A 20749-nucleotide genomic window follows, 5' to 3' on the forward strand; every position below is an offset into this window, starting at 1 on the left:
CGGGACGAGCGCGGCTCCCTGAGAGCGCGTCTAATTTCCTGCCAACAGCCATTTGTCTGGGAGGAGGGGAGCCACGGAGAGACAAAGAGGCAGCGCGCCAGGCGGGAGGGAGCGGGGCGGCCCTGCCACGCGGAAGCCGCGCGCCGGCGGAGGCGGGAAGGCTGGCGCGGCCGACCGCGTTTCCTCTCCAGAGGAAGCGAGGGCCTGCCGCGCCTCACCCGGCCCCGGGTCGCTGGGTCGGGTCCCAAGACCTGCAGGCGGCCGGTCCCAGGCGGAATCTCCCTCGCGGCTGCGGCGCCCGGCGGGGTCGTCCGCGCGCGCCCCCTGCTGGCCGCGCCTCCACGAGCCGGGCTAAACCTCCCACGGCCCTGGCGGCCCAGCAGCAGCAACCCGCCCCAGGATACCACTAGGCCGCCAGGCGGAGCTGCTGTCAAGCCACTGCAGGCCCGCCCTCCCGCTCCCAAGGGCCAGCTGGGCAGAAACTCCTGAGGACAGGCTGAACTAACACCCTGGGGACGGCTGCCCTAAGGGGGCAGCCTGAGAACCGCCCCCCGCCCCACCCACAACCGACACCTGCAGCTCCCAAGCGTGGTGTGAAGCAGGGGAATTTGGATTTTCTAACCCAGTGGTTGAATTTATCAAAATTTATCAAAATCGAGGATCTGTGATCAGACAAATTCAAGAATTCTGCGGGGACAGTGGAAAGGATCACTTGAAATTGAGTCCTGCTTCAGAAATTTGCTCAGAGAGGTTGCCCTATCCTGAAGTAGACTTGGAGGGCATTCAGTTATTTTGCATATTAGAAAACAGGCCCAAAGACGTTAGGTGATGGGCGCATGTCTCCTCACTGCCATCTCACTCCATAGGAGACTCATGTGGGCACAGGTGCTCAACCCTTCCACTGCTCAGAGAAGAGCTGGGAGTAACTGAGGTCTTGGAGCAAGTCAGGTGACCTCTCTGTAGGTGGCTCTCTGCAGATTGCTGCGGTGTCCTGCTACACTGCTTCCCACTCTGTGCCCAGCCCAGCTTCTCTAGAAGCCCCACGCCTCCACCTGTCCCTCCTGACTAGGCTCAGAAGCCCCACCCCACCTGCCCTGAGAGGCCTTCTGTCACGAAAGGTGCCGCTGATCAGTGAAAGGGGTCTCTAGCCGAGGCAGGTGGCCTTGGAGGGGTTCCCTTATTCAGTGGGTGCTGGCAAGCTCAGAGACAATGTCTGGGTGGCTCTTCTTCCAGTACCTACCCCATTCTGGAGCAGAATAAAGAAACCCTTAGGGCAGAAAAGTGGTTTATTTATAAAAGAGACTATTAGAACAGGAAGAGGGGAGGAGAGTGGAGGAGCACCCAAACATGTTGGGCCAGGTTCTGACGATAGTACATGTTTAAAAACTTGGGGAAACGATCAATTGTACTGTTGGAATGGGGTCCTCTGGGGGGGGGGGGGGTTCCTGTAAATTGCTCTCTGTGGCTCTACCATCTCTAAGGCATTTGCCAGCCCTTTTGACAGTGGAGAGCTCAAAGGAGAGGAGATTTGAGGAGTGGGGAGGGGTTTTAGGATGCCAGAATCTATCTGTGCTCCCACTTCATCCCTAAGCTCACAGCCCCTGCACACACACACAATTTGTCTGCTCCAGCCTTTTGATTTTTTCCCTTATTTTGGAAGAAGAGGTGTCACTTTGCTGCAAAACAATAATAGATCTCCTAGCTCCCAACTTTTAGTCGTTACACAGTGCCTTGCATTTCCCTAGGCTGAGACATTCTGGGCCTGGGAGTCCCTGAACCCACATGGGGTGACTGACCATGGCCACCTGGACCAAGGTTGGGAGGTAAAAATGGGGAGATGGCTGAGGAAGCCAGAAACAGGAAATCTAGAGGTGAGGTGTCAGGCCAAACCTCTGCTCATCTAGACAGTGGGCAGAGCCCCTGAGCAGGAAGCCTAGAAGTTCTCATAATGGTGGGAGAAATGAGTTCCATCCTGCCTGTTGATGAGCTGACAAGCCTTTTCTACATTCTTGGTCATGCCAGGGGGGCCGCAGCTGAACACCCCAATCTTCCGGACCTGTTGGAGAAAGAAGTGAAGGCCAGCTCAGTGTTTAGAGGGAGTGTCTAGCTCAGTGTCTAACTCCAGGTCCGTGTGAAAGACCAGCAGGAGTTCTTGGTGAGGACTCATTCCATGATCCTGTGAAGGTTTACTCCATACTGTTCATGATGAGGACTGGTTCAGGGTTTATAAATCTCGCTGAGTTTTGGAAGACTTGTTCTCCGTGGGGCCAGCCTTTACTCTTTTCCAAGGCATTTGCTAGCCTCAAGTGTAAGCCCAGTGTTTGTCTGGATAGTATTAATGGTAAGGGTAGCTCTGAGTTTATGGTGAGGACCAGCTCCACCACTGAGCCCTTCCTTCGGGACAAGGCATCATGGCTTCAGAAGTAGCAAGTTCCTGCTGACTGCTTCCTGCCTTTGCCTCTGAGTGACCTGCACCTCTCTTTTTCCATTCCATCACCCCACCAGACTCCTCAGGGATCAGTCCTCCTCCCTTGATGAAGCAGGTTTGGGAACTTTGCTCAGACCTCAAATGATAAAGGTGAAGAAAACCTCAATGTGGGGTGAGAACTGACCTGTGGATGGACCTTCTGCAGAGAGTTGAAGAATGCCTCGAAGGGGGGGCGGCCAAAGTGGGTGATGGAGCGCAAGCCTGTGAACAGACTCCGGTTCAGCACCTTCTGGAAGTGCCGCTCACAGATGTACTGGGGGAGGAAGCAGAGGAGAAAGGTCATGGCCAGCAGATTCAGGGTCAGCTCCTCATCCAGAGGCTGGTCCGCCCACCCGCCTTGGCCATCCTGGCTTGCCCTGCCCAACCACACACCCACAAAGCCACTCCTTGGTTGACCCTGACGCACCAGCATGGTGGTCCTGAGGTCGAATTTCTCAGCCAGCTGGGTGATGTAGATGTGCACGGACACCAGGTCCTGGCGGTCATTCTCCTCCACCTCTCGGATGATATCAGCCAGCCATTCAAACTGCCGTTGGGTCCGAGTCACCCAGATGAAGTAGATCTGGGGAAACAGTGCTGGAGCTTGGGACCCAGCTCGTCTCAGAGTCCCTACCTCCCAGGAATCACCACTCCTTCTGGTCTCAGAGCAGCTTGTGCCTCTCCCCAGGCAGCCAGGGGGAGTGAGTGTCTGTGGCCATGCTCTGAGGGGGGAGACGGAGTTGCCCCAGGGCATGGAGAAGCGGAAGTGAGCAATAGCCTGGGGCTGTGAGAAAGGACCCCGTCAAGTGAGCTGAAGGTCTGGTGGGGTGGGAGGCAGCCTTCCCTTCCACTCCGTCCAGTGGGCCCTGTTCAGGCTGCTAGGCTCCCAGCCTACAGGCTGCCTGAGGGGAGGGGGACCCGCTAAGAGGTGTGTCACAGAACGGCCTCTGGGAAGACTGCGTTGGCTGCCTGGAGTGGATGGGCATGGGCTCAAAGAGAGATCAGGGGGGATTTCCCAGTGGCCCAGTGGCTAAGACTCCATGCTCCTAATATAGGGAGCCCGGGTTCAATCGCTGGTCAGGGAACTGGATCCCACATGCTGCAACTGAGTTCTCAAGCTGCAACTAAGACCTGGTGTAGCCAAATAAATAAATACTAAAATCAGGAAATATACCAGGGGCCTGGATGCTGTCCTGCGGGACCCATCTCCAGCTTCTGAAGGGGAGAAATGGGGTTGTGTGAGTTAAGGAGCAGACACAGAGCTGGCATAAACAGAGGAGCCAGGTAGCTGTCTGTCACCCTCTGAGTGCTGACAGCATACGGGCTGGGCCTCTGCCCGCTGCATTCTTGCACCCCTGACTCACCTGCCGGGCCCAGAGAGACAAGCAGAGGCCCGCCACCAGGGCTAGACTCAGGTGAAGGGGCCTGGTATGGAGGGGCCTGAGGGCCTTGGCTGTGTTACTGGAGCCGACCAGGCCCACCAGCCCTGCCTTGAAGCCTCTCCTCCTATTTCTCTTGAGAGCAGGGCCAGTTTCACCAGTGCCTCACCCAAGTGTGCCCTTCCCTCTCCCAACCCAACACTGCTTGAGGGGCGGGCCCCCTCTCCAACCCTGGCTGGAGTGACTCTCAGAAGCAGATTCTATGTGGGGCACCCCATAACTGAGGGAAGAGCCTGCAGGCATCAGCAAAACCACTCTGTCCTTTAGGGTCCAGGAATAGCCTGACTATGCTGAGTGCTGCGGTCCATGGGGTCGCAAAGAGTTGGACACGACTGAGCTACTGAACCACAACACTATCCTGACTCCCTTGGGTCAGGCCAGCTCAGCCTTGCCTAGGACAGGGAGGCCAAGAACAGAGGCAGGGGACAGGCATGGATGGACACAGTGACAGGGAGCAGGGGACCACAGCTGGTGGGAGGAGGGGACACTCACCTTCTTACAGAACACTTGGCAGCTGACTGATGACTTGAAGACCAGGTCTTTGAGGATGGAGGCAAAGGGGGTGACCCCAATGCCCCCTCCCACCAGCACTGACACCTCAAACTTATGCCACTCCTGGTGGCCCTCTCCAAATGGCCCATCGAGGTACAGCTGCAGGAAAGGGAGTGGGTTAGAGTTGAGTTCGGCTACCACCACAGTTCTGAAGCCAGAAATGGGAGGCAGGGAAATGCAGGTAGGTTTATGCAGTGAGGGAGAAGTGGGAGCCTTGAAGCATCATCTGGAAGAATCAATCTCTCAAGGAGGAACACAGTGGGGAGTCTGGTGCTGCAGGACCAACGCCTGCTCAGGGGATGTGGGAGCGTGTGGTATGCCTGGTCTGGGTCTGGGCACCTTTGGATATTTGGCACAGCTGTCACCCGTCGGGGGTGAGTAGATCTCCCTGAGATGGGTGGTCCAGGGCCCCGCTGCCCGGATGTGCAGGCTAAGCGTCTCCTCGTGGGGCGCTGACGTCAGTGTGAAGGGGTGGTACTCGGTGGTCCCCAGAGCCAGGCAGGCGATCCGCACCCACTGTCCTGACTTGTACTCAAAGCCTTGGGGCCGCTGGAACTCCAGGTGGGTCACTCCTGAGGAGGGGAGGTGGGCAGTAGCCCGCTGTTCTGAATCCGGCAACAGTGGGGCCCCCCAAGAGCTCCCCCACCTGCGGCCTCAGCTCTGCTTTTGGAATATGACAAAGGAGGCCTCCCCTCATCAGAAGTCACAACACCCCCTCAGGCCGTGTCTACCCTGAGCAGGGTTTGGGCAGCACTGGGGCTGGTGGGCAGCAGGAAGAGGAGCAGCCTGGCCCAGGCTCCTCCTCTCTCTAGTGTGAGAGTGGCTCAAATCCCCTGGCAAAGAGCCTCTTGTACTCACTCCCTCATCCCTACCACCTCAAGGGCCCGCTAACTCCACTGGGCCAGGCTCTGCCCTGCCCTGTCAGCATCCAGAGAGCAACCAGCCTGCTCCCCCGACAGCCTTTAGGCTGGTACCTGAAGGCAGCAGCTCTGCCTTCACCACGCTGATCTCCACCTTCTTCCGGCTCAGGCTCACCAGCTTGTCCCCCACATAGATAAGTGCTGGGACCAGGAAGAAGATGTGGAAACGGGGTAGCTGGATCAGGGCGAAGCTGCCATGGATGATGAGCTGGAGAGAGCAAAGAGTACAGCTGAGATCGAAGCCACACCCACAACAGGGTCTGACCCCTGCATCCTTCCCCAACTGGCCTATCCAATCCCCACCTCATCAGGTGCAATGCTCCTTCCAGGCTCCAAAACCTAACCACTCCCAACCCATCCTCCATAGCATCCATCTGCATCTTCCTGACGCCATCCACCTGCACTCAGGCAGTAGCCTCCTAACTTTCCGCAGGTTGCCCTACTGTGATGCGTTCTTTCCAGGACGGTCAGTATGACTTTTTAAAGTTCCTTTTATCATGTCATCCTAGCTCAGAAAAGCTTAGAGGGCTTCCCACTTCACCACAAGGCCTTGCGATGCTCTGTCTTCTGCCTGGCAGCATTTCCTGCTCCCTGTTTTTCAAACACAAGTCCTTTCTATTTCTGGACTTTCCACCTGTTGCTCCCTCTGGCGGGAAGGCCTTTCCCCTAGTTCCTCCCACCACCTCATTTTTCGGGTCTCAGCAGAAACGCCACCTCCTCAGGCCTTCTCCCTTCCCCCAGCACACTCTCTATCCCATCTCCCTGTTAACCCCATTCGGAGCACTGTTGTCATCTGTGATATTTGTGTTCCTTCATCCACGGACATGTTTACTGTTGTTCTCCCCACTGGACTGGAGAAGTAGGGACTGCATCCATTTTCCACGACACTCTCAGCTCCCAGCAGTTTCTGACTGGCACTCAATAACTAGTGAGTCAGTGGAAGGGGTTTCCCCAATTTACCCACTTCCTTTGGAGACTACGACACCTAGTCAGTCCTCTTTTTCCATGAAGTAACTAACAGGTATTGTCCAACTCTGGTTCTTTCCCCAACCAGCTGGTCTAACGTGGTCAGACACGACTTGCCCCATTCTTTCCACTTGCTTTGTTTGAGTCTGGTCAGTCTGGCTCCCACCTCCACCTCTTCTCAGGACCTGCTCACAGCAGACTCACAGTGGCCAGTCCCCAAGGCCTCCCTTTAGATGGCATTCACTCCCACCCTCCACAGCCCATGGCTCTAGTGAGCATCCCTGCCTTGCCTCTTTAGCAACAATGCCCTGCTGGTTTTCCCTCTTTCCCTCTCTGACTGTTCACTTTCTATCTCCTGCACTGGTTCTGCTCCTCCCAACTCCTAATCCTGTGTGTTGCTCAATCCCGATTTCTTCACCCTCTGCTCTTCTCCTACAATCTCCCACACAGCGTGGCCTCTCAGCCCTTCAGCCTCAAATATTCTATTGTCATTCCCACTTCTCCACCAGCGCTCCTGCCTTTCTTCTTTTTTTTTCCCTCGATCAGGGATTGAACCCAGACCTTGGACCCTTGGCAGTGAAAGTGCAGAGTCCTAAGCCCTGGACTGCTAGGGCATTCCCTCATAGGTGCCCTTCCTTCCACCTAGAACGCTCAGTTCCCACTCTGTCCTATCAAACCTTAGCTTATCTCTCCTTCAGGCTTAGCCCAAGTTCCATCTTCTGTGTGAAGTCTTCCCTCACCAGTTTGGCCCAAATGAGGCTCCCTTCAATGAGCTCTTGTAACTGACTGACTGGAACATTCAGCTCAGCAATTAATCCCATATTATCTGGTCATTTTGGTCACTGCACATGCATGGCACTAATCTCCACAGCTAATCCTCAATTTCCGAGGGCAGGGCTTAGAGTCTCCCCCTCCTCTGCTGGGCCTGTGTGTGTGTTGGTCACTCAGTCATGTCCGACTCTTTGCGACCCCATGGACTGTAGCCTACCAGGCTCCTCTGCCCATGGAATTCTCCAGGGAAGAATACTGGAGTGGGTTGCCATTTCCTTCTCCAGGGATCGAACCCAGGTCTCCTGCATTGCAGGCAGCTTGTTTACGGAGCAAGTATATCCTAGGCCCTCAACAGATAACTGTTCAAGTGAACTCGGTTCCTCATTCAGCTCTACACTCCTCCAGCTGAGTGTTCCCCAATTCTTGAACCTTTCCCCACAGAGCTAACTCGAACCTCTTTGGGCTCTGAATTGGCTCCAGTTTTCCCAAGATCCTCTTTCATTAAGGAGCCCACGCCCACCCCTGAGGCTTTCTGAGCGTCTACCGACTGAGAACAATGGATGACTTCATACTCCTCTGTTTATACACCTTGCTTGGTGTTGGCTCTACCTTGAAACCACAAAGCTGCTGCAGAGTCATGGTTGATCAAGGAGCCTGGGGAACAGCCTGCCAGCTCAGCTTCTGCTGCACTAGCTCCAGCCTCTACAGCCTGAATCAGCAGCCTAGACACCTTTGCCCAGGGTCTGCTCCACACTGGGGTCATTTACTTGCAATTTCTCTTTCTGCCTGAGGGCAAGTGGCCACATCTGAGATAAATGGAGAGGCAGCTGGTGCTTTGTGTCTGCATGCTAAGCTGCTTTAGTTACGTCCAACTCTTTGGACCCTATGAACCATAGCCCACCAAGCTCCTCTGTCTGTGGGATTCTCCAGGCAAGAATACTGGAGTGGGTTGCCAGGAGATCTTCCATGACCCAGGGATCAAACCTAGGTCTCTTATGTCTCCTGAGTTGGCAGGCAGGTTCTTTACCACTAGTGCCACCTGGGAAACCCTGCGATGCTCCCAGGCTGCCAGTTCTAGGACTTCCCAGCTGAGGGGCCTGTACCTTGCTTAGCTGCTGACTTCCCTGTTGGCTTCCCCAGTGATCCCCAAAACCCAGGGACAAATCAGAAACCAGTTTTGCTCTCAGAGAGCCAGGCTGGCCATTCTTCTGGATCTAGTTTTTTTTTTTTTAAAGCTGCTTTGTCAGCAGAAACAAAACTATCATCTCCACCCCTAATAGTAACAGTAACCCAGATTCTAGGGCTCTACCCATTATCAAGAAATTGGTGAGGGAGGCATAAATTAGCCACAGCTTCCAAAGAAACAAACTCCATGAGTTCTCGGAAACATCTAAGCTGAGGCTGGGTATTTATCTCCAGAACCTTGAAGTGCTGAGCCTCAGGCAAGATGGAACCAGACATTCTTATCTCCCAGTGAAGACAGAGCTGCACCTGGGAGGGGGCAAGGCGGACAACCAGTGCCATCCAGGCCCTTTGTCTTGGGACAAAGAGGACCCCTGTGTGCAGTTGTGTTTGGAGCCAGGTGACAGAGAGGGCAGCCGTGTGTGAGCTCTGCACTTCTTGAATCCTGGCAAACAGGCTGTCACCAGTGGGGACGTCAGAGCTTTGGGACTTGGTTTACCCTCTCAGCAAGGCCCTAACAGTAGCCTTTGGGGAAATGCCTGTGTCTGTGAGGAAGGCAGGCCAAGCAGAGCCATGCCATAGCGGCACAGATCAGAGTCATCTCTGGAAACAGCCACTGAAGTAACAGAGAGCAAACCCAGGGGAAGAGGGAAAGGGAAAAGGAAGGAGGGAGGCAGGGAATCTGAAGGAAGGGAGGCAGGAGCCTAGGATAAGAAGGAAAGGGGAGAGGTGGAGTCTCAAAATCCACTTATTCAACAATCCAAGGAGACATTTTGAGCAAGTTCATTGACATTACAGGTGGCACTTAGCTACCTGGATGGGGTAGCTAACACCCCAGAAAACTGGATCAGAACAAAAATGGCAGAACGTACTTAAGGGTGAGTTTCTCTTTAAAAACACAATGCTCCCTTGAGTGAGTCCACCCAAGAGCCCAAACCACCACCCAAAGAGGGGAAAGACTGGCTGGGCAGAAATGATGTGGGGGTGTCTGGAAGGAATGTAGATCAGCCTGGTAAGGCTGCTACTGCAAAACGCATGCCAGGGAGTCAGCCTTCCGAGTGCTGCATGTTGGGTCAGTCTACCTGAGCGCCCCATACTATAATCTCCATCTTTTAAGGTGGATGTCTCGGCCATCGCTGCCTCCCTGGGAATATCCACCCAGATTCCGCTGGCCTGGTTCATAGCCAAAACCTCTCACCAGAACGTAGAGCAGGATATAGAGGTGATGGGTCAGCCAGAAGCCCCGGAAGCTACAGCGCCGGAAGTGGTGGGAGGCGAAGATGTACATGATGGAGAGAATCAGGAGCAGCATGACTCCCGTGAGACCTGCAAAATGAACATGGGGTGAGGGCAGAGGAGCAAGGCCTCACAAAACGGGCTGTTCTGAGGCTACTAGGGTTCCCTCTCCACTCCACAGCTCTAGGCGAGTGATAGAACCCCACCATCCTTCCCTCTTCCTCTCCCCAATACCACTGATCACAGGTGCCTTTCACTTTTCACCACCTGCTTGTCCTTCATAGACCCTGTTATGACTGTTATGTCTCATGCACTTGTGTCATTATTTGTTTCATATCTGTCACTTTTTTGACTCTCAGGTCCACAAGAACAGGGCCCAGGCTAGGCTAGTTTACCACTGCACTCGGGTGCCTAGTGTAAGGCCTGGCACACCACGGGCCTTTGGAAAATGTGTACTGAGTGGATGAATGGACAGGGCAGCTACTCTGAGTCCTCTGGATAGAACTCCGGATGCTGTAGGCCCTACCCTTGGGGAGTCGAGGCTTGGTCAGGGTCCAGGTAGCACTCTAGCTGGCAGCCACATCACAGAGCATGAGCACTGACACAGTGAGTGAGTGGGACCACACCATCACTGCTCATCACCAGAGCCCCCCTGAGTCCCACCCACCCAGACCTGGTGGGAGACCCCTCCTCTCACAGGGGATCCTAGGCGACACTGGAGCCATGCCAGAGAATGTCCCTCAAGTGATCAAGGAGGAGGAGGCAGAAGTGAGGAAGATTAGAGCCCTGTAGTGTGAAAAAGCAGAGGTTAAGAAGGGATCTAGCCAAAGCCTATAAGTCCTGAATGGAGAGGAGAGCATAAACATGGCTTGATCCATTAAACCCCAGTGTGTAGGATCAGCAAGCACTCTCTGAAGTTCAAAGCAGATCGTTTTAGGGTTTAAAGAAAATTTAAAAAAAAATGCTGTGTTTTACAGAAAGGAGTGTAGAAGATGCATTACCCCAAGGAGGGAACAGACTTAAAATATAAATAGCTTCAAGAAGCATTTGAATAGATTTACAGCTAATAGCTCTAAAATGGGTGATTATGGGCAGTGAGGAATATGCCCTAAATGGCTCTTGTCAAGACTACAGAATTGAGGGGGAGGGGTATTTGACAGGAGGGGGAGGGGTATTTGCCAGGCTCTATGAAGAGTAAACTCCGGGAGTTGGTGATGGACAGGGAGGCCTGGCGTGCTGCGATTCATGGGCCCGCAAAGAGTCGGACACGACTGAGCAACTGAACTGAACTGAACTGAATGAAGAGCCCAGTCCCTCCCTCACATAGCTGAGGACAGCATTCCTCAAAGTCACTGTCATGGTAGGTGTGTATGTTCGGGTGGAGGGGATACACTGCTGTCCCTCAGAGGGAGTAACTAGCTCAGAACTGGGGGAGGAGCTCCGCTAAGCTCTTGAGAGAAGGCCTGGAATGCAGTCCCCTACAGCCCAGAAAAGTGCTCAGGGCAAGGGCATAGCCTGGCTCACTGTCACGGCCAGGAGCACCAAGCCGAGGGACTGGGCTGCCTGTGGCAGGCAGAACCCAGAGCCCGGCACTCAGAGCCAGGCCCAGAAACACACGCAGCGAGAGGGCTCTCACCTGGCACAGTCTGGAAGAACCACCAGTAATACTTCTGGGGGAACTCGGATCTGTGGGGAAGGGAAAGCAAGTGAGGAGACGTCTGGGACTTCCAGAAAGGACTCTCCAGAGGACGCACCCCAAACCAGCCACCCGTCTCCCTTTCTGCAACTTGGGATTCCGGGCTCAGGATGATCATTGTCTGTGCTATAACCTGGAGGGGGACCCACTCCTGAGCCAAGAAAATGTCTTTTCTTTTTTCTGAACCAAGAGAATTTTTGCAAAGAATTTCACCCTCTTCACCCCCAGGCCAGGCCACACACACACACACACACACACACACACTCTCTCTCTCTCTCTCTCTCTCTCTCTCTTTCTCACCCATTGTCATGGAAGAGGCCCGGAAAGAGGCAGGAGAGGACGCTGAGCGGGCTGATGGAGAAGAGGTACACGTTCACCACGTGGCCTGCACTGTGTAAGACTGAGGAAGACCAGACAGAGTAGCGGTGAGCCTGGGGCCAGCCCACTGCAGGTGCTCAATGCATTCAGCCCTAGCAGGAGGACTCCAGCCAGCCGGAGCTGGGGGCCTGAAGAAGGACCCCGGGAATCTGTACTTCTGTTTTCTAATCAGCCTCCTGTCCCTCCCCTTCCTCACATACCCATTATCTGTGAAAACAGTCCCACGGGTCTGAAATTATACTCTTAGAAGTTCATTTCTGGGAATTCCCTGGTGGTCCAGTGGCTAAGACTCTGCGCTCCTGATACAGGGGGGCTGGGTTCGATCCCTGGTCAGGGAACTAGATCCCACATGCCACAACTAAGACTCTATGCAGCCAAATGAATAAAAATAAATGTTAAAAAAAAAGTTCATTCCTTTGGTTTCTTTTGCAGAATTATGTTTTAAAACATAAAAGTTGGGGGAGATCACACACTATTAAGTGCACTCATTTTGGGGTGTGAGTAACTTGTCAGTGGGAAGTGGTGAAGTGGACTTGACAGCCTGGGGCAGTGAGGGACTCCTGGGCTTACTTCACAGCACCGCGGGAGCCACAGTCATCCTATGAGAACATCTAAGACTCAGGCTCACGTTACCCGCGGGTGGAGAAGAGGGGGGCTCTCAGAGGAGGGGCAGCTTGCAAGGGGCGGAGGAGGTGGAGAAGATCCCTGAGACTCCCAGGCCCTGCCTGTGAGGACGATGGCAGTAGAGGCAATGAGGCGATGGAAGTCCACGGCGGCGTCGAAGGGCACGTAGCGGTTGAGGAAGGTCTCTCGCAGGAAGGTGATGAGGTTGCGGCACATGGTGAGCAGGATGTAGGAGAACATGAAGGAGATGCTGGCCGCTGTGCCGCGCGACAGGATGATGCCCACACGGGTGGTGTCCGTGATGCCCTTGTGGTGAGCCGCAAAGGCGTAGTCTGCAGAGGGCCCTGGCGGGTGAGCGCAGCGCAGGCCCCGGCCCGCGGCCACCGCTGCCTGCCACAAGCTTCCCGCAAGCTCTATTCGAGCCGGCACTTGGCTCTCCTGAGGCCCCGCCCCCAGGGCTGTCACTCATTGCCGCCCCGCCCCGGGGCTGTCCGTCACTCGCTTCGGCCCCACTCCCCGGGCTGTGGCTTATTCTAAGCCCCGTCCCTCCACGGCTGTCACTCACAGTAGGCTCTCTCCAGGAAGAGGCCCCCTGCAATCGCGTAGAACACCGCCAGACAGCCTATGTGGCGCCGGTAGTTCTCAACGAAGCGCTTGAACTGCTGCACCGTCTGGTGACGACGGCTACGCTGAAACTTCTCTCGGTGAGCCTCGGTGAACAGCAGGGGCTGGAACGATGTCACCCTGGGAGACAGGAAGTCTTGGTTCTCGGCTAAGGACCCGATGCTAATATGGACCCGGTCTCCAGAGGGGAGAAAGGAGCATCAAGTTATTCAAGACAAAGTAGGGTGTAGACCTCAAAGGCTCCTAATACCACCCTCCTCAAGCGGGCTGTCAGTAAGGGGACGCCCTTGCAAATAGTCACTCTGTCACTCTCTTCTTCCAGTTCGTAGCTCTCAATTCCCACCAGCTCTACTCTCATCCTTTACTGGAGGTTCAGTGGACTCGTCCTCCACGAAGCCTTCCCTACCTCCCAGGCATAGGTGACCACTTCCTTGAGTTCTGAAGCCTTCTGTTCTTACCACTATTATAGCATTCATCAGTGGGACACTGTGACTATCACTGTTCCAGACTATCTCAGCAGACTATGACATTCTTGGGCAAGGACTGTTCATCTTGCCCACACCCCCAATGCCAGCACAGTGCCTGGCGTCGAATAATCAATGTGTGCGTGCCCAAGGAATGGGTGAACTGTTTGGGCTAAAGGGAAGGAGCAAGCGTACTTCTTGCCAAACCTCCGGCGAATCTCCTGGGGAGGGTCTGTGTCGTTGGGGCACTGCAGTCTCCGTGGTGTCAGCTCCATCCCGATGTCAGTGTCCTTTCGGGGACAGCGAGCACTCACTCTGGGAGAGGGACTAGGACAGGAGTGCAGATTAGGATGGGACCTCGGCCGCCTGAACCATATGGTTCTCTGTTGCCCCTCCCACAGGGCTTTCTCTGACCTTTTCTAATTTGCATGAAAGCACTACTTGGGCTAGTGAAGGTTCTAATCCCAGACATTCTGGGGAAATAAAAAGCACCTCCCTGACCCCAGCTTTCCCTCCAACATCCCCAGATGAGGGCTTACCAGAGCTTCTCCTGGCTGATGTAGGAGGCTCGCCGGCAGAGGTCCTTGATGACTTCAGGTACCTCCACCCCTAAAATGCAGAGCCAGGCTAGCTAGAAGCTCAGGGTCCAGGGCCCAGGAGGACCTATCTCAAATGCACACCACCCACCCCATGTCCGGGCACTGTAGAGGGTGCCTGGCCAGTACGCTGCCTCTGGGTGAGCCAGCCTCAGCCTGTGATCCTAGTGGGAGCTAGACTCAGCCATGAGGAGTTAGGGAGAGGGTTTGAAACCAAGGTGGCCAGGCAGGCTCCCCTGAGTATGTGTCCAGTTTCAGTCCCACACCTGAGACTGGTATAAGGCTTGTGGGCTAGGGTTCAGGAACTGTACACAACCTGCCTGCTAAGACTTCAGTTCAGTTCAGTTCAGTAGCTCAGTCGTGTCCGACTCTTTGCGACCCCATGGACTGTAGCCTACCAGGCTTCTCCATCCGTGGGATTTTCCAGGCAAGAATACTGGAGTGGGCTGCCATTTCCTTCTCCAGGGGGATCTTCCCAACCCAGGGACCGAACCTGGGTCTCCCGAATTGTAGGCAGATGCTTTGCCATCTGAACCACCAGGGAAGTTTGCTAAGACTACTCAGCCACAAAACCCTGCTAAAGACCCTCTGGCTTAAAAACTCCCAGGAGTTAAGTGTAGACTCTAGGTAGTACATTTATGGGAGATGACTATAAAATTCTTTCCCCGTTTCTGTGTTTGAAAGTGCTCATAATAAAATGTTAGGGGTTGGGAGGAACCCTTCCAGAAGATGCCAGCGCTGAGGGGCAGGGCAGGACTGAGCTGCAAATCCAGGTTCTCACAGGAGGCCTGGGAACGTCCAGGTCACTTTCAAGTGCAAAACCAGTCTTGAAGATTACCCTGGTCTACAGCCCAGAGGCCAAAGTGATTAAACTGAATTTAATGAAATGAGTGTTTTAAAACAAAGAATAGATGTCTGTTCTCTCAAATGGTTCAGCAAACAACAGATGTTGGAAAATGGTAACAAATGGCAAATGTAGGTGAAGGGCAAAGGGATGCTCCTTGTATCATTCTTACACCTTTCCTGCAGGTTCATGATGTTTCCAAGTGAAATACAGAGGAAACAGCAAAGCACAACAACAATTAAAAAACAAGCAAAATAGTACTCAGTGCTAACACTCAACTTAGTCCCCAAGCCTGGTCCTCCCCTCCACACCAGGGCCTGGATGTCTCAGAACTCTGGTCTAGGCTCACTTCCTGGCACCTGTCCCTGCTTTCCCCTCAGGCCCAGGTGCCTGTCTGGGAAAGGTGGAAAATTGCAGAATCAGGAGTGCTGGATCTGTGCTCTACCAACACCCTCTTCTCGCCCTGGGGACCAGAAGCCCTGACCAGAGGCCCAGCTGTGTCTTATGCAATTCACCCCTCACCCCATCTGGGCTGCTTAGCCCCCCAAATTCTCATAATACTAGGAGGGACTGGGTTTGGTCTCAACATGTCCCATTGAGAATTCCAGGCTGTGAAGACTCTGTAACAGCCCAGAGGAGGCCACAGGCCATCCCTCTGCCTGCTACCTGGTCCCTCTTCACCCTGACTCTAGCCCCTACTCACCTGAGTCAGACATAGGTGGGGCAGGTAGTCAGGGGGAGGGAAAAAAATAGAGTGGGACTCTATATACTTAGCAAACATTTAACAAGCACTCCTCCAAGGGGTAAGGTGGCAAACAAAACCAGAGCAGCCCACTGCCACCATCAGACACCCCAGCTGAGATGGGTATGACCAGGCACAGGGAGACACGTCTTCCCTCCTGATGTGGGCACCAGGCACTGGGGCCTTTGACAGGAAAGCAGAATTCCACCTGCCATCCCCCACCCTATCCTGACCCTGCCCACCCCACCAGCAGGGCTGCACTATGACTTTTCTGGGCCATGGGCACTACTACCTTTCTGCACTAAAAAATTATGTTGGTATAAAGAAGAATATAATCCAGGCTGGATACATTACATATTTATCATCATTATTATATTAATTCTTCTCACTTTAAAAGAAATATAAACAGTTCCATGGCACCTCAAAGCATGTGGGCCCTAGGCAGGGGACTGCTGTGCCTACTAACTGAGTCAGCCGTGCCCAGCCGGCTGCCCCACCTTTGACACACAGCTGTGTGAAGCGGAGCTCGCTGTCGTGGTCCCGCAGCATGAAGTGGAAGTCCTCCCACGTCAGCTCCTGCTTGTCCTGGAAGCCTGACTCCCGGAACATGGACTCCACCACCTCGGTCAGTTGGGTCTTGGTCAGGCAGTTGTTGGAGATCTCAATGAAGGACCTGGGGCCGGGGGGAGGGAAGCCATCAGGCCCCAACAAGAAGCCTGCAGCTTAGATGCAAGGCCAGCCCAACAGACCTTCAGAGCTGAGCCAATGTGGAAGGGCCCCGACTGACTAAATCCCAAGCCCTCTCCTAGTTATAGCAGTCTCTGGCTATATGGCCTCTATATCTGCTGTTTACCTCCTGCTCCCTCCTTCACATCCCACCTCTCTCCCCCACAGTCCCTGCTCTGGCCCACTCTCCCGGCTCTCCTGCAGCACCAACCTCAGCATTCTGATGAACTCGTCCTTGGAAATGAGGCCATTCCCATCAAAGTCATACATGCGGAACATAAGGCGAGACTTCTCCTCGGGGGAGCCTGGGAGAAGAAGGACCCTGTGAGAGCCTCGGCCCGCCTGCCGACACCCCAGGCTGGCCAGGAGGAGCCTCACACTGGATCGACCCACTGCTGGACGCAGCCAGGGTTTGCTCTGCTTCCTGACCCCTACCCGGGCATTCCCAGGTGTCTGCCACGACTGGAGACCTGGCCGCAGTGCTTCCCGGTCACTTAACAGGTCAGCGGCACTCCAGCCTCAGTCTCCAGCTCTTCTCATCTCCTCCTGTCTAGGTAATCACTCCCTCCTCCCTCACCTTTCATGAAGACCACCAGGATGTCGAGGAACTCCCGGAAGGACAGGTAGCCATTGCCGTCTTTGTCGGCCAGAGAAAACATGGACTCCACAAACATGTCCTGGGGCTTGAGGCCCAGGGACTCGGCGAACTCGGCCCGGCTCAGCTCACACGTCAGGGCCTCCCGTACCTTCTGCGATGAGTCCAGGGGCAGGGTACCTGCATCTGCCTGGTCGATGTCCAGCACCTGTACTTGGGCAGCAGCAGAGAGGGGAGAGAAAAAGACAAGGCTTCCTTGACTTGAAGGCAAGTGCAGGGTTTTGGTGCCACCTTTTAAGGTGACTGCTCAGCACCCCCACCACTAAGTACTAGCCCATCAGCCCTGTGAGTGGTCCCTGGGCCTCTGTATTAGCTGATTGGACCAGGGATGCACACTTGACCCAAGCAGAAGGTCTGGAATTGAGACTGGGAGGTCCCAGAACAGTCTTGACCTGAGTGTAAGAAAACAACCACACTGCTCTTTCATGTGCTCAGAGACGTAGAGACAGGAGGAAGTGGGGGGTGGGGGGTGGACTTCCCTGGTGGTCCAGCGGCTAAGACTCTGTGCAGGGGGCCTGGGTTTGATCCATGGTCAGGGAATTAGATCCCACATGCCACAAGTAAAGTTCCAGCAAGCCACAACTAAGACCTGGCACAGCCAAAAAGCAGGGGCATGGAGAAAATGGAGGCAGCCTGAGACAGAAGTGGCCTTGTTTGATGACAGCTTTCCCTTTCCTGGTCCCTTTCAGGCCAGATCACAGTCTTCCCTTTGGACTTCCTGAGACACCACTATGTCCTCAGAGTCACTGACCCTTTGTCAGTGCTAGCTTGAGCAGGTGTCTCTTATCTCCAAAGGAGTTTTAACTGAGAACATCTTCAGCTGGGCTGAGAACACGTTGGGCTGAGGCAAGGGGAATTCTCATGGAAGGCCATCTTCAGCCCACCCTCCCTGGGACTGCCTGATCATAAGGACAGACAGTGAGGGAAGCAGGCCACTGCACCTGTCCTCCCAGCCTGTCTACTGGGGCCCTCCAGGTCCAGCCGGCTGTGATTTCATGGGCTAAACGTCATTGCTTCAAGCAAGGTGCTGTGGTAGAAACAGCCTGGGGCTGGAGACAAGAGACCGGGGTTCATGTCCCTACTCTGCCACCCACTCACACTGCGTGACCTCAGGTAAGTCTATTCAGCTGTCTGGCATTCATTTCCTCACCTGTCTTTCTTATCTCACAGGGTCAATGAGAGGTTGTGTGAAAAATGTTTTGAAAGCACTGAGCAGATAGAAAGGGTTGGCAGCTACCCCCAGAATACAGTAACACACCCTCAGTTCCCAGCACAGCGAGTTCCCAGATCACTTTGGGTCCTAAGCTGAGAGGAGGTGCCCAGGTCCTGGCAATGAGTCACCCCAGTGAGGGGTCCCTCCACTCTCCTGCACACTCAGGTTCAGCTTGTTGGAGGAGTGAATGACATGCCATGTGCCTGGCATGTAATGAATGACCATTAAATGGTACCTTCCTTCATAAATCCTCTCCCCAGCCAGCTAGCCCTGCTCCCTCTCCTCATTCATTTTCTGCCCTTCTACTAGGCATCTCTGCTCAGCCCTTCATGCTGCTTTCTTCTGAGACAAAACTTTTCCGACTTGCGTGCTTGCCAAATCTCACCTCCACCAAGACTACCTTACGTCGGCCTGAAGCCTTGCTACCTTTTCTGAACTCCTAGACCACTTACTTCCTGGATCTCTTTTGTAACTGTCATTCTTCCCAATTATCTTTCTTCCTGTGCTCACACCATCTTCCTGGTGGGATGATAAACTCCACTGGTGGGGGCCCATGCCGTATTTATCCTTCATCTCCCAAGCTTCTCCTCTCCACTATTCTGCTCCCAGGCTGCCTGCATTTCCGTACCAGATAGGGACTCAAGTCTTTGCAATTCTCTTCCTATCTTGTTTACTCACATCCTCCCAATAGACTAAAAAATCTGCAAGGTGGACACTAATGTCCCATCGAGGCCTCTGACAGCTGTGCTCCCCCAAGGACACGTGACCAAGGACCCTCACTGCCTCCATACTGCTCATCTCACTCTAAGTTCCCGCAGCCATTGGGACAGGATGAGCTGCATGAGGGCAGAAAAGTGGTTAGCTGTGAGGAGTGAAATAAGAAGTGACACATTCAGATAACCCCTTTCTGGCCATTGCCTCCCTGGAGTCTTACAGACGAGGGTGGGCTTGGAAAGGGGGCAGGAACATCTCCTTATAGCAAGGTCAGGTAACTTGGCCAAAATCAACAGCAGAGTTGATTGTTAGCTAAGAACTTGGGGCTTCTAACCTTCCCTGGTGTCACCCCCGGGCCTCACACAGGTAAGGGCACCACTTCAGGCAGACGCACGTGGACAGAACCGATTCCACATACACACCTGGGAGAAAAGGTGCCTGAAAAAGGTCTCCAGGAGGTGGCTCCGCTGCTCCCGTGTCACTGCGGCCCTCATCAACTCCTGCTCTCGCAGCTCCCACTCCTGGAAGCTCAGCCCGCTCTCCTTCAGAGCGCCCCGCAGGCTCTCCACCATCACCTGCCGCTCTTCCTCCAGGTCAAACAGCAGCACCTATGGAGGAGCCATCGGAGAGCAACCACGTGTCAAAGCCTTGGGAGGCCAGAAGGTTCATGTGAATCTTGTTTTTTTTTTTTTGGAGGGGCAGGCGGTGGGGGGGGGGGCACTGGAGAAATCACCCCGCCCAAAGAGATATTGTTACTCCTGGGCTCCGTGGAGCTAAGTGGCTTGCTTGCAGGTGCAGAGGTAGCACGCAAAGGCACATGTGCAAAACTATGCTTCCTCTCTACTCCATACTGGAGAAGGGATGGGAAGGCGGGAAGGGCAGAGGATGGAGAGACCCAGAAGCTGGACAGAGTCAGAGCCAAAGACCAGCACCTGACTGAGCTCCCCTCCAAAGCTCTAATTCATCAGATCCTGCAGCCAGGGACAGGAAAGAGGGCCCAGCTTCTTCTAAGGACACTCAGCTAGGGCCTGCCAGGCATTCGTAGAAAGGAAGAGGGCAGACTGAGTCTGCAGAAGCAAAAGGGACAGTGGAGACTGTGGCATCCAGAAGACTCAAGCAGCACAGACATGTTCCAGTTTATCTCACTATCCAGCACTCCATCCAGGGACTAGGAGCTAGAAACCCTGCCTGGCCTGGGGCCCCTCCCCTCCACCTGGCTCCCCCCATGACTTAGGCTGTGGACAAAGAGCTAGGGGCCAGCTGGGCCATACCAGGTCATACTCCTTGGGGATCTTGAGCAGCAGGGCACGGCGTCCGTGGTTGCTGGACAGGATGAGGTTGACCTGCTGTGGGGGCCGCAGCTGGACGGTGCGGAGCATGGAGAGCCTGCCGTCCACCACGTGGATCTGCCCGGGCTGCAGGTGGATCAGCACAGGCCGGCAGGACTCCTTGTGGCCCTGCCATTCCATTGCTGGAGAGAGATGAGGCTGGGTCAGCTGGGGGCTTCCTCCCCACCCCCCCCCCCCCCACCCGGCCCCCGCTGCCTCGGGGAGGAAGAGGGCCAGCTCAGGGCTGGAGTTAGATCAAGGCCTCTGAGCTCCATGTCCTGTCCTGCATACTGGTGGTCATCCCCTCCCAACAGTTGCTCCTCTAGTCCATGAGCAGCATAACTACCGTGTCCCGGGTGTTGACTATGTGTCCAACACCGTACTCAGTGCTTTGTGTGAACTATTTTATTTAATGTTCACAAATCTATGAGGTTAGTGCTATTGTTATTATCATGTTACAGATGAGAAAAAAAAATAGGATTAGACAGATTAAAATTTGCCTGAAGTCCAATAGCCCACAGGGGTGGAACCAAGATTCTAAGCCTCAGTCAACGTGACTCTAGACCTTCCTTAATGACTTCCCTGTTGCTTGAAATTCCAGTTGTGAGACAC

At 54.4% G+C, this 20749-nt stretch overlaps 1 protein-coding gene across 1 annotated transcript in view; it reads right to left on the reverse strand.

Moving 5' to 3' along the window:
• Window positions 1-1268: 1268 nt before the first annotated feature.
• Window positions 1269-20749, reverse strand: part of DUOX1 (dual oxidase 1) — a 31710-nt gene continuing 12229 nt past the window's right edge. Inside the window, exons 16-33 of the mRNA XM_070469361.1 lie at window positions 20081-20280; window positions 19232-19417; window positions 16805-17030; window positions 16439-16532; window positions 15999-16174; window positions 13859-13928; window positions 13515-13646; window positions 12797-12975; window positions 12333-12563; window positions 11530-11629; window positions 11170-11219; window positions 9496-9623; window positions 5433-5586; window positions 4798-5030; window positions 4399-4557; window positions 2895-3050; window positions 2613-2741; window positions 1269-2056 (exon numbers count right to left, since the gene is read on the reverse strand). Of these exons, the coding sequence (XP_070325462.1) occupies window positions 1934-2056; window positions 2613-2741; window positions 2895-3050; window positions 4399-4557; window positions 4798-5030; window positions 5433-5586; window positions 9496-9623; window positions 11170-11219; window positions 11530-11629; window positions 12333-12563; window positions 12797-12975; window positions 13515-13646; window positions 13859-13928; window positions 15999-16174; window positions 16439-16532; window positions 16805-17030; window positions 19232-19417; window positions 20081-20280 (2726 nt within the window). The 3' untranslated portion in view covers window positions 1269-1933. The remainder of the gene's footprint in view (window positions 2057-2612; window positions 2742-2894; window positions 3051-4398; window positions 4558-4797; window positions 5031-5432; window positions 5587-9495; window positions 9624-11169; window positions 11220-11529; window positions 11630-12332; window positions 12564-12796; window positions 12976-13514; window positions 13647-13858; window positions 13929-15998; window positions 16175-16438; window positions 16533-16804; window positions 17031-19231; window positions 19418-20080; window positions 20281-20749) is intronic.

This window comes from Odocoileus virginianus, chromosome 6 (assembly GCF_023699985.2).
Source record: "Odocoileus virginianus isolate 20LAN1187 ecotype Illinois chromosome 6, Ovbor_1.2, whole genome shotgun sequence".
NCBI classification, from domain to species: Eukaryota; Metazoa; Chordata; class Mammalia; order Artiodactyla; family Cervidae; genus Odocoileus; species Odocoileus virginianus.